At 38.9% G+C, this 16,220-nt stretch overlaps 1 protein-coding gene across 2 annotated transcripts in view; it reads right to left on the bottom strand.

Moving 5' to 3' along the window:
• Window positions 1-5,817: 5,817 nt before the first annotated feature.
• The window catches only part of tbc1d16 (TBC1 domain family, member 16), a 29,031-nt gene continuing 18,628 nt past the window's right edge, over window positions 5,818-16,220 (bottom strand). Inside the window, exons 9-13 of one of the 2 annotated variants that reach the window (XM_032587520.1) lie at window positions 13,153-13,287; window positions 12,220-12,406; window positions 10,683-10,862; window positions 9,012-9,158; window positions 5,818-8,226 (exon numbers count right to left, since the gene is read on the bottom strand). In XM_032587520.1, coding sequence (XP_032443411.1) covers window positions 7,744-8,226; window positions 9,012-9,158; window positions 10,683-10,862; window positions 12,220-12,406; window positions 13,153-13,287 — 1,132 coding nt within the window. In that variant the 3' untranslated portion in view covers window positions 5,818-7,743. The remainder of the gene's footprint in view (window positions 8,227-9,011; window positions 9,159-10,682; window positions 10,863-12,219; window positions 12,407-13,152; window positions 13,288-16,220) is intronic. The other variant, XM_032587521.1, reaches the window with a different exon arrangement.

Below are 16,220 nucleotides of genomic sequence, written 5' to 3'. Positions count from 1 at the left end.
TATTAAAAGCTGATTGGTTGTCATGGTAAGAAGAAAATTCACATTATGATCTACAAACAATCAGGTTTCAATCAGGTACTAAAATGAATGATTTTTAATCTAAACCGTACAAAACTGCACAACAAAGATTATTCCTTGTCAGCATTACACAAAAATGGCACCCAATTGCTGAAATTAAAATTACATCAGCACATAAATTGAAGCAAGCCGGGACAGGCTTCAGCCTTTTTACATGTAAAACATCTTCTTAACAAGTACATAATGGACTAATATTCCAAAATTGTAGGTTTCATGAAAAATTGCTTTGGACCATCATGTAAAAGATGACGAGTTGATCAGTCAGATTAAACTGGATTTGTTGTGCTCCAGAAAACAGATGCATTCATGGAGGATTAGTAAGTTAGGAGAAGAATGCACACGTCTCTTGAATTTAAACTTTTGGTCATGAGAGGTGAATAAGGTCAGAGTTGAGACCTAAGGGCATCAATAATACTCAAAGACAGATTTATCAGCCGCTTGCTGACATATGACGGTGTCTTTATCCTTGTTCAACACAGCAAACCAATGACAAACAGCATTCTGAACATATCAGAGCTTCAAGGTTTCCTAGGAAGCTGCTCTTCAAGGACAGAAACTGGACACCCCCAGATCTAAGAAGATTAGCAGATTGAATCAAATCTTCACATCGATTCCATCTCCCTTCCTAAGAAAGCGTAACGTCACAGTGGAGAAGAATGATTCCCAATTCAACAGGAAGAAACATCTTGGAGACCCAGGCTTTAAACACTAACATCAAGAACAAAATGACTCTTAGTGTACACTGCAAGAATTAACAACTACTTTTCTCAAAAGGAAAAGGTTTTAGGCTAAATGTATGACAGATATTTAAATCTGTCCAAATATCTAAATGTCGACATATTTATATTTCTGTCTCTATAGTTCAGACCCAGAGCTGATTCCAGAAAATAAGAGTCTGACTGTAATGTATTCTGTTTGGAAATATGAAACTATCAAACAAAATCTTTCATCAAACCAAAACGATAGATTGTCTTATATCTAAGACATTTTAACATCTTTTGACCAACATCGAATTTTTAAATTATTAAACACTTTCAAGTGTATGTCTTTTTTTTCCAAGTCTTTTTGAATAAGTAAATCTATTCCTGAAATGAGACGCATTCATCCGCTGACTTTAAAACAAAGGGGCTTTGATCTGCTACCGAGGATCTCCACTAAACTGGACTTTGCTTAAACAAACACAAAGTTATTACATTCTGTTTGTTCTTCAAGTGAAAAGTCCAGCTCCATTCAAAACAACCTCTAGATTTTTGCCATTAAATTAATTTCCTTTTTCTGTCTGCTTGTATGCCTGCTTTGGCATTGCATAAACCACAATGCAAACAGCCACATGCTACATCAGAAATACAGATATTTCAAAATGTGAGTTGCAGTAAGATCATGGGAATTCTCACTCTTTTAAGAAAGGGATGCGCTTCGATTGAATTCAATCCAAAAGTCAATTCCAGAATACTTCATTAACCCAAGAGGGAAATTAAATGTTAATAAAACAGCATATTCTGTCTAACATTTCAGCTTGCATCTACTTCCTCTGGTGTTAGACGCCCTGGTGAACCAGCCTACTGACAGTACCCCTGAAAGACCCATTAACACCTCCAGAGGGTTAAAGCCCAGCCCCCCTCCATAAACAGCCCAGCCAGAGGTCCATCCTAATGGGGCTAAGCTCATTCCCAGCCTGGCCTGCTCCAGGTGTGGAAGCTGAGTGCAGTAATTGATAATTAGGGGGTAATAACTCAACATTCAGTGCTGGCCTTGTGACAGGGGACCAGCCAGGCCCCCACACTATCACCCAGTTGGAGGAGGATGTGGAAACTGGAAAATTGAGGAGGAGGGGGCAGTAACTCCACAATGAGAGTATTTGATGGGTGAAAGAAAGAAGTGGTTGCTTCAGAGCAGCACTCAAGAGACGTTTCAGTGTGATGTGTATGCAAAAAGACGATAGAGCAGAGACAGAGTGTTTGAGTTGCACTACAACACAAAGAGCCTCCACATGTGCTTTGCGTAGGTCACTGATAGTATGTGAGTGTGATAGTGGAGGTAACAAAGAAAAGGCTGTGGCACACTGAGTGCCACAGGTTAGGCATGTCGTTTGAAGCACACGCATATTTCACCGTTAAACCACAGATGTTATCAATCAAAATGATGCAATGAAATCTTTCTAACCTAACAGTGCATGAAAATAACTGAACCGGCTTCAGCAGGGGCCGACAAACTGATGCAACGTTTGTTTTTAAGTGCTGTGGCTTGAAAAAGTACTTACAGCGCTAGAACATTGTCACATTTAGTGTGATTTTATGATGCAAAATAACACAATTATTGCGTAATTATAAAGTAGAAGAAATAGAAATAGCTATTAAAATCTTTAATGAATAAAAATCTGGCCATTTGGGCAAATGTGTCTAACTCTAACACCTGACAGACGTCACCTACTTGGTAAAAAGAGTCAACCTATGTGTAATTTAATCTTAAAATGAGAACACACGTTTTCTAAAGACCCCACACAGTCCTGACTGTGAAACACGGTGGGGACAGCGTCGTGTTGTGGGGACGTTTTGCTTCAGGAGGGACGGAGAATCTGGCTACAGATGATGGGAAGATGGATGGGGCTAAATACTGGGAAACACTGGAGGAAAAAAGACTAGAAACTGGGGTTTAGCTACAATGGGTTGGTTTAGATCAAGGTTACCAACTCCAGTCGTACAAAGCTACTACCCAAAAGTTACAGGATGTTAGCTCTCAAGGAATACAGTTGGACATCACTGGTTTAGATCAAATCTTATTCATGTCAGGAGATGGCTCGGTTGAAATCTAGACCTAAGTCCAGTTAAGAATCTGTGGTAACTGTTAAAATCTATTAAAAAATATATTCAGCCACCTTTACTGTCATACCACTAAGTAAAATGCAGTGCAATAAATTGCCTTTGGAAGCTGATTAACACAGTCGATATCAAACTGTGTTTGTTTTCTTTTTTAATCACAATTAATTAAAAAAGTTACAAACGCAACAAAACGGACTAAGAGGTGATATTTTTGCATTCAGTTTTCTCAAACAGAAATGCATTATCCCAATGAGTGGCCATTATTCCAATGCTAATGCATGGTAATTAAAGGCAGGTTTGCTCACCAGCAACAGAAAGCAGCAGGGTTACTAAATAAAAGAATAATACTGTCTAGAGTACAGGACTTCCCCTAAAGACACTGGAGATTCCAGGTTATTATTTGGGGAAAAAAATTTCCATCTGATTTTCATTTGAAACTCATTTTGTTTATGGCCAACATTGGTCATCAAAGGTGTAAAAGAGGAAGACTGGGGGAATAAAAAAAAAAAAAAAAACACTTCTCTGCTTAGTCACAGAACAAAGTCATTAGTGTTTGAAGTTTCCAGAGAAAAACATTTTAAATGGTTGTTTTTTCCTGAAACGACAAAGTGACTGAACAAAAACACACGCACCAGCAGAGTCACTCCCCACAGACACCTGCCAACCCAAATACTTCCTCACATTTTTGAGAAACCAGCCAGTTGATAATAAGGCCTGATAGCATCTCCACAGCTGTCTGTGACAGGCGGTTGGCTGCTGTCGTGCACCTGAGCCATCACACACAGACTGTCAAAGAGCCACAACAAACAGCAGTGCTGATAAGACTGAAGGGTTAAACTCTGGGAAACACACCGTCCAACTCCCGCTGCTGCTGGGTTTTTTTTTCTTCCTCGTGTTAGGCCTCCCAGCTCGTTGCTCGTCATTTAACTGGAATGCAAATCCCATGTGAGGCAGAGTTCACGCCTCATCTTTTCCGTCTTTCCAGAGATAAAAGACAGGAAACTAGAAGCCATTTCATGTCAAAGCGACCAGTTGCATAGAGGAGTGAATGACCGGAGCAAAGGTGCAGAAATAATGTCACGTTTTAGGGTTAATTGAAAACCAATATTTGTTTGCAACGAAAAACATATTAAAAAGATAAATGTGTCTGTTATGTGAAGGCAGCAGCCCCTTCACCAACGTGTTTTAGGGTAGAAAGTAAATTTGTTTTTCTCCTCCTTTGAATGAGGCATTTTAAATCTTAGTAACATCTGGTTGGAAACAATTTCAGGAAGTTGGCAGCTCTTCTTTTTAAGTCAGGTAAAACTGGTTTCATAGACAAGGAAACAAAACACAAAACAACATGTATTCATAAGAAACTACTAAATTACAGTTACTATGCTTATTCCTAAAGAATAATCAATGTACATTACATTAAAACCAGGCAACTCTTTGAGAGAAAACCCCTCCTCTTTTGATTGTCAAACCTATTAAAGGCCAACTAAATAACATAATTTGGGTTCTATTGCTAAACTGATAAAGTATGAATCAACCCAGATGTAGGTTGATTAAAAACTATCAGTCAAAAATGAGCTAAAGCAGGTCTTGCAGATATCTTTGCCATTCAAAGTAAATATAAGAATATAGAATAGAATAGAATTACTTTATTCATCCCAGCAGGGAAATTATTTTATATATATATTGTAAACATGCATTTATATTTAAACATTTTACAAAAGTTTCAAAAACACAGTGCTTATACTGTATGTATTACTAACAAAGCTTGATTTTAAGCAAATGGAAAAAAAAGACATTTCGTTTCTCATCATCAATGTGAGCCTCAGCATTTAATCAAACTCAAAAAAAGAATAACTTCCTGAGAGGAAAATTTGTTTCGGAAAGGTTCAGTCAGAATCCAGAGCTACAACCTGAACTTAATAGAAACGACCATATTCCATCTAAATAAATTGTTTGAGAACATCCAGAAATCAGTGAAAGGGAAACGTGTTTTATTATATCCGAATATTCTTTTGCAATATAAAGATTTTTAGCACACTAAAGGATTCTGTGTCAAATAATAGCACATATACAAAATGTGAATACATAATTAAAAACTGAAAAATGGATAAAGAATATTTGGCATCATAAATCATACCCTTCATACTTTCCTTTTGATCAAGAAGTGTTTTGCTGCTTCAGGTAGCCGCTGCCGAATTATTTGTCATCAGAATCTTCTAAAAAGAAAACCCTTCAAGCAAGGACATTTTTTTTCTCACTTAAAAAGCTTTCATTGCAGTCTGAAATCCTTACTAGTCAAGTTTACAATAATAATCTGTCTTTCACTCTCAAGTGTTTCTTTGTACCATTGATAAAGCATTTGAGGTTGGTTTTTTTATTTCTTTAATCTTTGTCACTGTGAAGTTTGACCTGTTTTCCAACCTTTTATTGAACAAAAAAAAAAATACATCTAGCCTCATTCAAATAAAAATGAATGCTCAAACATTGGCCAGGCTTTTTTATTTTATTTGAAAAACAGTTTGACAAAAGCTTGAAATTGTTTTATAAATTTTTTTTGTGAAAGTTGTAAATATCTCTAAGGAATTAATCCTAACAGTTTATTCTTTGATATAGTAATTTCGGATCAATTAAATAGTCAATAAAGCATGGTAAACTATTAATGGTGCCACCAGTAAAAATTGGATAAAAACATAAATTCATCTCATATTGCAGAATAACCTCACACCATACAACTGAGAAAAAATGTATCACTAATTTGATTAGATCTAAAAAATGTGTAAAAGTATTGATACCCCTTACTGTTAATACTTTGTGTATCCTTCCTTACTCAAATAGAAAGACAACAGAACAAACCAATTTTGAAGAGTGGCTTATTAAATTATAATTGTGACGTTACGCCTCAAAAAAAGAGAAAAATCCAGTGTTGAGTCACAAAAGCACAAATACAGTTTATTGATGATGTTTTTATTAACACCAGTAATAAGAATAGCCTTTAGCTCTCTTGTGAGGTGTGCAGTAATACGTCAACATAATATAGAAAAGAAAAACAGCAACGTTTTACATTCATGACCACAATTCATAATAACAACCCCTTTCCAAAAGAGGCAAGTCAGCAATAACGACTGTGATTGGTGGCTTTTGTGTAAACAACGTGATTTAAATGTTAAGAAATCCATGAGGTCACCGTCTGAACATTACCCATCATCACCTTCAAGACAGCCTCCATGCCATTTAAAGCACTTCATGATAGCTAACAGGAATGAAGAAGCACGTATAATTTATCTGCAAAGCTGCCGGAAGGCTGATTAAAGGAATCCGTGGTACATTATAGCAGCGTTTTGCAGATGTTACAATCCTGCGGGTGTCACTCAAAGGCTCCTCGAGGGGAAATCATCTTCACACTTGAGGCAACATTAATTTATAGTTTCTCCCTGGATGAAGCCTAAACGACAGGCTCACTGCTCCACTTTCCTCGATGCGTTTTCGGAAAATGGTCGCAACAGTAACTTCAGTTTACAATCACACACGTATGCGTGATTTTCATTGTGTTGATGTGAAAAGCTACATTCATGTGGACTCGTTGTTAGACTGGTGTGCCTTTTCATGTACTTAGTGTAAAGATGGGGTGTGGGGAGCTACAGAAAACAGCTCAAAACACCAAGGACGAAATTCCAAGCATAGAAGAAGTGATCCGAAAATAACTTGATCTACAGCGCTTTGCAAAAATATTCATACCTTCTGAAACTTGAGGGCATTTTGTTACACCATCCAAAGACTTTGGTGTATTTTATTGGAATTTCACTAATATAACGTAATACATAATTATGTAGTGGACGGAAAATGATTGACTAATGTTTGCAGTTGGTTGGGTTGGTATGTAGATGTGAAACCCAACCTGAATGACTTGCAAATATTCTGCAAAGACAAATGGGCAAAAATTCCAGGGTCAGGAGTGGATAACTAGTAAAAGCTTTCGGTTCCGCAAAACTAAAACAACGACTACATAATTATACACCACTTTGTTTTGACATAACCCAAAATATACCAGTGAAACACACTCAAGTTTGTTGTTGCAACTTGACAATATGTGAAACATTTCAATAGGCAGAAATTCTTCTGTAAAGCACCGTATCTTTGGTGAAACTGCTACTAAATAAATTCAGTACTTTACTCGCAGATATTTTACAATTAATGGTGCTAATGTGCAAATGTTGAAGCTCTTTCTGTTCAAGAAAGAGAACTAATAGGATGGGAAGATAAGAGGAGCCCTGTGGTGATGCTAGTGTTTGTCACATAAACACACTCTCGCCTCTGTTTGGGATTTTTTTCCCCCCCTCACAACAAATATGTTGTGACCTCTATATGCAAAGAATTGCTCATGCAAAGATAATATTGCTAAATATTTAGAACAAAAACATTCATTTGTTTTGGAAAACAAAAGCTAAAGACAAATGTTTTTTTTCTACTACTTCTTTAACACAAAGAGTTTGGATTCGAGGTCAAAAAGACTCTCAGACTCTAAATATGCACATTATATTTGACATTCACACAATTATGCCATTGTGAGAACCCAAAAACATTTTCCAAGAGTCCAAGTTCAAGTTCTGTGAAAGACGCCCCCAGTTCGCTTTTTGACCCGTCAGAGTCTGAGAGCAGAGTTGCGTGATGACCCCACGGTGACCTCCCCGGTGCCCACAAATCTTGTGGAAGAATGCCAAACCAGCAGCAGACTTGAACCTGAAGTGGCTCCAGATCGACACGGCGCCTGGTGATTGTCTGTTCTGCTCCGAGGAGAAAGCAGCCTCTTGACCTCCGATCCGTCTGACTGCAAGCTGCCCTCGTTGCAGAATCATGCGATGCTGAACGTCAACAGCAACGCCCTGGTAAGGCAGTGTTCAACATTGCACCAAATGAAAAGTTCAAGAACAAAATAAAAAAGGAAAAAAAAAATCTTGTTGTAGATAGTGAAACTAATAGTAAAGTAATAACCCCTCAGGACTGCTTCCGGAAGGTGAAAATGTCCCGTTTTTTGGAGCCCCTCTTGCCGTCCGGCGTGGGCGTGTGGTTTGGAGAGGACGACGGGGAGGGGGAGGAGGGCTGTGGGGTGGAGGTGCCTCCATAGGGGCAGCTCAGGGAGTCTGGGTGCTCGCCTGAACACTCCACCGTGGGGATGTAGCGGCTGTCCCACATCCCCGGGCCGCAAAGCTTGCAAAGGTCGTGCAGGCTGCAGGGGATCCTGGGAAGAAGGCGGAACTGGTAGAGGAGGCTGCGGGCCTGGAAGAGAGGGGCGAGCGCGATGAGGGGAAGCAAGCTCAAGGAGAGACACTTTGGCCTGTCAGAGAAGGCAAACATTGCGGATGCATGCGTTGAAATAAATCAATGCTCCTGTTATCTCTTGGCTACAAGATAACAAAAGAATGTCAAGGTCAGTCTCATGGAGTTTATTTTTTTTCTTTTTTCTTCTGGCTGTATCTCAAAAGCTCTCATGCCCGCTGCTGGGTTATCATATGCAGAATACTCAAGCATCAACAAAACGCGTTACGACAGCTGCATGCAAACAGAAATGTGCAGCACAAACAGCATCCATAAAGATGAGGCAGCAGGAACAGCGACTGCAGCGAGCGAGCAGATCATTAATCCTCTGCATCCTATACTTACTCTGCAGCAGCACCAGGCAGGACTCTTCAGTGCAGATTAAAATGCATTTAAATTTTATCAGGAAGAAATGTTGCAGATGGATAGATGTCTGATCATGTTTATTGACTTTTATAAATGGATGTGAATCGAATCAACCCTGGGTGTGTTGATTCTGGAAAGAAGGAAGGCTGAACTGAAGTTTTTGCAATTATTTTCAATACTTCTATTTATGTTTTGATGCTATATTAAAATAAGTACAAAAAGAATTGACAGAGGCTTTATTAATTTGCTGGATGTGAGGAATGATCAGATTTCTTTGAGCAAAAAAAAAAGAAAGAAAGCCAACTTACAAATGGATGGAACTTATTTTGGAAAACTGAATAGAAAGTCAAGTGTGGAAACTTGCAGTTTGCCGAGCAGCCGGTGAACGAAACAACAAGGAAGAGACAAAGCCTGCCGACACAGAAGCAGCAGCGTTACCTTGCGCAGCACCAGCTCTCCGTTCATGTGCATGGAGAGGTTGCTGAAGTGGAGCAGCATTTGGTCGGTGGCGAGCTGCTGCTCCGTCACGTCCTCCCCGTACAGGACAATGATGGCCACGCACAGGAAGAGGTGGAAGTAGTCCGTCTACAAAGACAGAGAGTGGGGTCAGAGGCAGAAGATGAATGGAGCAGGATGTGCACGCTTAGTACCCGACGTCCTGTCAGACTGATTCGATTCAGCTCATGTAGTTCCTAACACTACCAACGGCCTTTAATAGAATAAAATAAAGACATGATAAATGTTAACGACTAAAGTTTAGAGTTTTTTACCTTCTGCTTGGGCAGATGTCATCCTTTAACTAGTATCATGTAGCAGATCTGAGAATGGGACATTTTCTCTCTGCCTCAAAGAGGATTAATAGTTGATAAGAAATTTTGAAAGGAAACTGCAAGGTCAGTTAAATCTGCAACTTATTTCTTTTCTACATACACCTTAATATTAACATGCTTTAAAACATTTATTGATGATCGATTTTAACCCAGACAAGCTTGATTAAATCTGCACACATTTATTCTAGGAGCAGAGTTATGTTGCAGGCTTGTTGAATGTCTAAGCACATTTTGGATTGTTGCTTTGCTGCATGATGGGACTTGTAGTTTTACTTAACCACAGTAACATCTAAATCCAAAAGGAAAACTAAAATTCAGATTTTTAGTTTCCACTCAGCTTAATAAATCAAGACGGGGAGAAAAACATGAACAACCACAAAAATTTAAAGACTAAACAAAATATAATCTAAGACCAAGTATAGAAAATTAATTTATTTTATTGGTACAAATAGTTGTTTGTATTTTATCAATATCTCAGTTTGCATCTACCTCCTTTAAACCAACCTGATGACGGTTGCTCTGCAAACTCTAATTCACACAAGAACAGCAGAAAACAATCAGCTGCCACCCAGAGTGACATGAAACGTCCTCTTCACAGAAAATCTGATATTAATCAGAAATTCTTACTTAAAGCTCAACTGCTACATGACTTTTAACTGTCTAACCCAAGGTTTCACACACACACACACACCCGCGCGCGCGCGCACACACACATTATCTGCTCTATCGCCACCTGGAGCAGCAGATACAAACATTTCGCAGGGTGTTTGAACAGATGGCGTGAAGCAAAGACATTTGACTCGGCCTCAGTGAGTGGGAGTGTTAAACACAAGGAACGCATCGTGGCTACAAGTTTCCAGCGCTTCAAAAGACGTGGAACTGCACCGAGTAAAATATACCCAATGCAATCACCCTTAAATTAAATTGCATTTTAAAAAACTAATATGGTTGCATAGTAGGCGGCAAAAATGTGAAATATGCAAAGTCTTAAATCCAACTGGTTTTTAACAATGGAATTAAATTTCTTTAAATATTAATAGACATTTTTACATTCACTCAACAGGATTACAAGTCAGGCTTTGAAAGAACTTGTCCTACTTTGTCCTTGCAGACAATAGTTCTGTTTCATTCCTGCACACTTCCTGGAAAAATCTACACACTCTAAAGCGGCTAAAAAAAAATAATTACCACTACATTCCTCTGTATCACTTACCAGCATATGCAAACCTCATCTTTCTACTTTGTGCATGCGGAGGATCAGTTTGGACTTTGTCCTAACCTGGTAGTGTGCCCAGCAGGCCTCCCACATGCGCAGTGCCTCTGTGTCGGGGAACTCTCTCTTGAAGCAGAGCAGGATCCAGCGGTGGCAGAACAGCAGCTGCAGGCCATCCTCTCCAAGGCGGGTCAGGTGCTGGTGGAAGCGCGGCAGCATGAGGCGCAGCAGCTCCCGCAGGTACATCTGCAGATCGAGAAGTTATTTTCCTCTATTCTGCACAAAATCCGACCAAGTTGATGGTCAGAAACATCAGCTTGTCGAACAGCTTATATGTCTGCACATGAGCGATTTAGCAGGATTGAGCTCAGAATCCTTGAATGTCCCACAAACCATTATTTATGTGCGAGTTTACACATCCGATTATGGTGTTGTCTGAATGTGATAGACATGCTGACCGTTTCTAAGATGTTTAAAGTTAGCTAAATATATTCTTTGTCTAAAAAAAAATAAACCAGAAGAATCCTTCTAAGCAGTGTTTAACAACTTTCTTGGGACTGTTGATAAAAATCATTTATCATCATGTACTTTTCAGTGATTATTTAAGCATGTGCTGACACCCTAAATAAGATTGGCACAGATTTGTGTCAAAAGTGTCACATTTGCACATCAGCTTCAAATTTATTGATGATTTCATTTACAAAACTGCAGAACATTTTACATTTCCACATTACAACTTTGACAAATGTTAGCTGAAATATACAAACATTGCAAATAAATCAATGAAACGAGACAAAATTGCTTATTTTAGCTATTTTTGTTAACCTATTATCTGTCACAAACTCTAACTTTAGGCCAAAGCTACAAATTTAGTTAGAAGCACTAAGAAAAACACTGAAAACCTCATTGTAGACTTTAAAGGTTAAAGGGCTACTATAAACATGTGAATCATTTACTATTTACCACATTGAAGGTTCTTTAAAAAAACACACTTAAAGGCTAAAGTACAAAGTCTATCATGGAGAGGAGACAGGCGTGATGGTCCGCTAGATATGATGAAAAGCATGTTAAATATTTAGTGTTTTCATTCCCTTTTAGCTTTTCACATTTTCAGCTTTTCAGACACATTTTAGATCTGTGGGACAGCAACTCATCACTAATCCCAGAACGTATCGCGATGAACAATAATATTGTTGTTTTGAGACCATTTTCCATAATAGCAATAATGGCAAAATAATACGAGAACACATTCTCAAAGATCAGTAAACTTTAAATTCTAATGAACATTTAAACACTGGAACTGGAAGACATTTGAAATATCCTAAATAAATACAGAAACAACAAATAAAATGAATTATGAAGTCTGTGTAAACAAAATTGTCTTTCAAAAATAGCGATAGTTGAGACCAAAGCACCAAACTGAAAGACTTTTATCATTCTAATTTTGGTCAAAAGAGAGGGAAAAGAGAAAAACAATAAATCAAGCAAATGAAAGTTAAGAGTTTTAATGCGATTAATTGATTTATTGTTTATTGCGACAGGCCTAGCAGTGTATGTACTGTACAGAAACTGCTGCTGGCGGCTAGCATAAAGACTCTCCTACCAGCTGCCTCTCCATGTCTTCGTCACGCGGGGAGCTGATGAAGATGGTGTTCTCCATGAGGCCGACGAAGCACCAAAACGTGTCGCTCTCGTCTTGGATCTCAGTGAGCAGGGGGGCCACCAGGTCGGACATGCCCTGGCAGTAGCCCATGTCGGGATTAAACACCGCATAGTTGAGCAGAATCCGCCTGGGGCAAGAACAAACACACACATCTGAGTTCTGGCGTAACATCTGCCGACAGAGTTTCTAATGAAGAGGGCCAAACAGGAGAGGAAGCTCTGAAAAGTTTTCCTCCAACCCAAACACTTTGAATGCCTTTCATGGGGGTAAAATAACACAACAATCCACCCCCCACCTCCCCCACACTTTTTTCCTCTTCTTGCAACCAGGGAGCTAATTACTGGCATTTCTTTCTTCCTTCTTTTTTAAGACCTGTTCTACTTTGAAGAAAACTTCCCCGGTCGTCTTCATGCATTAGTAACGAAAGTACAAACAAAGCCCAAAACCCAGAGGACATTACATTGTTCTAGTGCAGCATTAGAGTAAAAATTTGATGAGTGTCTGCTAAACAAGGACATCAGGACCTTCAGCTCTGCAGCAGTTTAAAAGTAAATGAACCAGACAAACATGGGTGAGACTTATCAGCACCAGAAAACCACAGGCTGGCTTCAGATGTAGAATCATTCCCAGACAAACACCAGGCGTCTCAACGAGAGTCGCAAAAATAACTAATTCCCTATTTAAATCCTCTTGCTCCTCATTTAGAAAGCCATTAGCCGCAAGTACGAGTCGAAAGTGCTCAGACGGCTTAGTCAAAGTCAATAAAGCATGAAACTCATTTGCGGCTCTGAATATGAAATAAACGGTGTAGGTGAGTGGACGGGTGGGAACGATAGAGGGTGATGGACAAAAGGGGCAGCGGTGTTGGAAAACCTCATGATCTCCACGTTCGGGTTGTTCTCTCCTCTGAAGAATTGGTTGCTGCGGTCCGTTCTGACCACGTCTTTATCCACCGTGAACTGGACTTTCCTCCAGAACTCGCTGTGCTCCTCTGGGCTCATGGATAATCTGAGGAGTCAAGCAAATGGAGCAGGAACCGATTATGAAGGGGGAAACAATGGATGCTTAATACACAATAATCATCATAAACACATAGAAATGACTGTGCTGCTATTCTACTCCTAATAGCTGCTGCAGAAGGTCTCCAAAACATATGAGCAGTGGACACAAGTGTTCCTCGGAGGATCCCACCACAGCCATCCATCCTGATGTTAGGGAGCACATTACCAGTGTTCTCCCTGTGTACTAATGTACTCAGGTCCTAACAAGCAGAGGGGATTTAATTAACACTGTTTGTTTTCCATGCGGCCCCACCAGGAATAAAGCCACCGCAGCTGATGCAACGCCATGCAACTGTTTGGTTTGAGATCTGTGTTTGTGTCGCTGGACCCTCCCCAGCCACCGTCCTACGCTTCGCTTTCTCAGGAGGAAGCTGCTCAGGAGTTTGGAACATGTTTGCACCACTTGAGTGGTTTTATGGGTTGTGCAGTAAAATAAAAGCCAGGCTCCTGAAGAGCACGGATTAGCTCAGCAAACTGCCTTGCAAAAGTGTCCCTGCACTTTAAACTTTTTGTGACGCTCCAAACGCTAACTGTTGTGTATTTTAAAGGGGCAGACCAACACAGAGCAGAGCATCTCTAGGAAAAGGAAGGGAAATGATCCAGTTTTTCACAAAAATCTTAAATGTGTATGAGATTGAAATATTTTCCCAAGTATCTCAAACTCCGACAGAAGGAATGAAGCCTTTAGGTGAACAGCAATTTTTAAACCTCGTTAAAGAATCTTAATTGGATTTATGCCTGGACTTTGACTGGGCCGTTCTAACACATAAGAATACTTTAATCTAAGCCATTCCTTATATCTCTGGATAAGTGCTTGAGTTTGTCACTTTTCTGAAAGGTTTTCTTCCTGTATTTCATCCTGTATTCTGTCTTCCCATAATTTTTGACCAGCTTCCCTCTTAATGAAGAAGAAGCCGATCCCCTCAGCATGATGCTTCCACTGCCATGTCTCACAGTGAGGATGGTATGTAACGGGTGGACAGAAAATATTTGTCTCCTTCACAATCATTGTTTGGCATCTGGACCCAACAGTTCAGTTAGGTCAGGTGACTTCTGATGGCATTTGGATGAACTTTCTTATATCAGAATAAAATAGGTCTGAATACAAATGTGTGCCTTAGTTTTTGGATTTTTATTTGTAAAACTAATGTGAATCCTTTGCACAATTATCTGCAACTTTACGTTGGTGTGTCTCATAAAATTCAAGTAAACGGATTGGAGTTTGTAATCTGATAAATCCAAAGGATACAAATACCTTAAAAGGGATTGTCAGATATGGATAATAAAACAATGCCTTTTTTTCATGCGTCTTTTAGCAATTTACAATATCGGGAATGGAACAAATTCACCTATAAAATACTAAAATATGATCTTAGATTGATGCATGACTATTCACAGAGATGTAATTTATTCCATTTAACAAACTGAAATTAGTCTATTATGACTCACCCAGAAGGACTAAATAATAGTTCATAAAGTTTTTAACAGATTATCTTTAAAGAAAAATCCATTGAAGATGATTCAACTGATCATTTTCTGTCAAAACTGAGTTCAGGAGATTTGTAATAAGCAGGATCAGTCTGTCTATTACAAAATTAAGATTGGAAAAAAAATATCACATCATCTATAAGAAATCAAGAAATACTCTTACTGTAACCTGGAATTTGCATTTCAACAAAAAATAAAACCTTTCAGAATATTTTTGGAGGTAAATAAAATATTAAAATAACAGACAATTTGGCTGAATTTGTTTATGCATTTTTCACAAGTGAAACATGAAAACCCATCACAGAAACCAAAAAACTGCAGTGAAAATCTTTTTGTCATTTTATTAAGACATACTTTCTGCCTGAAAAATAAAGCTCTTTATCGGTAGATCAGATCTTCTGTGTCAAAGAAACAAAAAGAAACATCTTAAGGTGAGAAAAAAAAATTAAAGAAAAACAATAACCCTCCTTGAAGAAATCTGTAAATATTTAGTAGATGAAGTAGCCAGTAAGAAGTCCTTTGTCAGATAATTATTTACAGAGAAAAGGAAACCAGATAAAGTTAAAGTGTTTCAAACAAGAATTTTTTATTATTATTTATATAAAACGAGAAAATAAAGGAGATAGGGACTGTGACATTCAGCTGAATGTTTCTGCAGATATCTTTTTCATTAAAAAATTACTTACAAGTGAAAATGACAGTCTTCTCTGAAACAAATTTAATTCATATTGGAGCTTTGTTGAATTCCAGACATAAACAGCATTATTTTACAGATTCTAACAAACTTAAATATCCAGATTATATCCAAGGGAAGCTGCACTCTTATGTGCAGCTGCTGAATTATTATTGTTAGAATGAGGACACAAGGTTGGGGGACAAGGTAAAGCCCACACACTGGCCTCCTTGCTCCTAAAGATCAACCAGTGGCCTTGGAGGGCTGCCGGAGGCTCTTTAAAGGAATCAACATCAGCGTCACTTTAACTTCTGGTGCACTCAAAGCGATAATAGCCTGTACAAATGAAATCTGTCCAATTATCATCATCGTAGCACACAGAGATGCAGAAAAATATAACATGGAAACCTTAACCCTGAGATGGAGTTGTGTGGATAAATAAAGACTCTGGGATCTGGGTTGTTCTGTGCATACCAAAGTTGTGGTTTTTCCCTCCCCTCTCTCTGACATGTGAGCATGATCTGATCTGATAAGCGCTGACATGTTTTCTCTCCAGAGACCTTTTATATCACACCCGGCACCTCCCCTTAACACTTCTCTGATTGTGCCTATTGATTGCTCCGCGCCTGCGATGGGAAGCCGCAACACACTCACATATGGTTTAATGTTTTACCGACTGAGCGTTTGGCAGCCAACGCTGCAGCCGAGTGTCTCAGACA

Source organism: Xiphophorus hellerii, chromosome 16, assembly GCF_003331165.1.
Source record: "Xiphophorus hellerii strain 12219 chromosome 16, Xiphophorus_hellerii-4.1, whole genome shotgun sequence".
Classification (NCBI taxonomy): domain Eukaryota; kingdom Metazoa; phylum Chordata; class Actinopteri; order Cyprinodontiformes; family Poeciliidae; genus Xiphophorus; species Xiphophorus hellerii.
The sequence above is the reverse complement of the archived record's forward strand: the minus strand, read 5'-3'. Positions and strand labels throughout refer to the sequence as shown.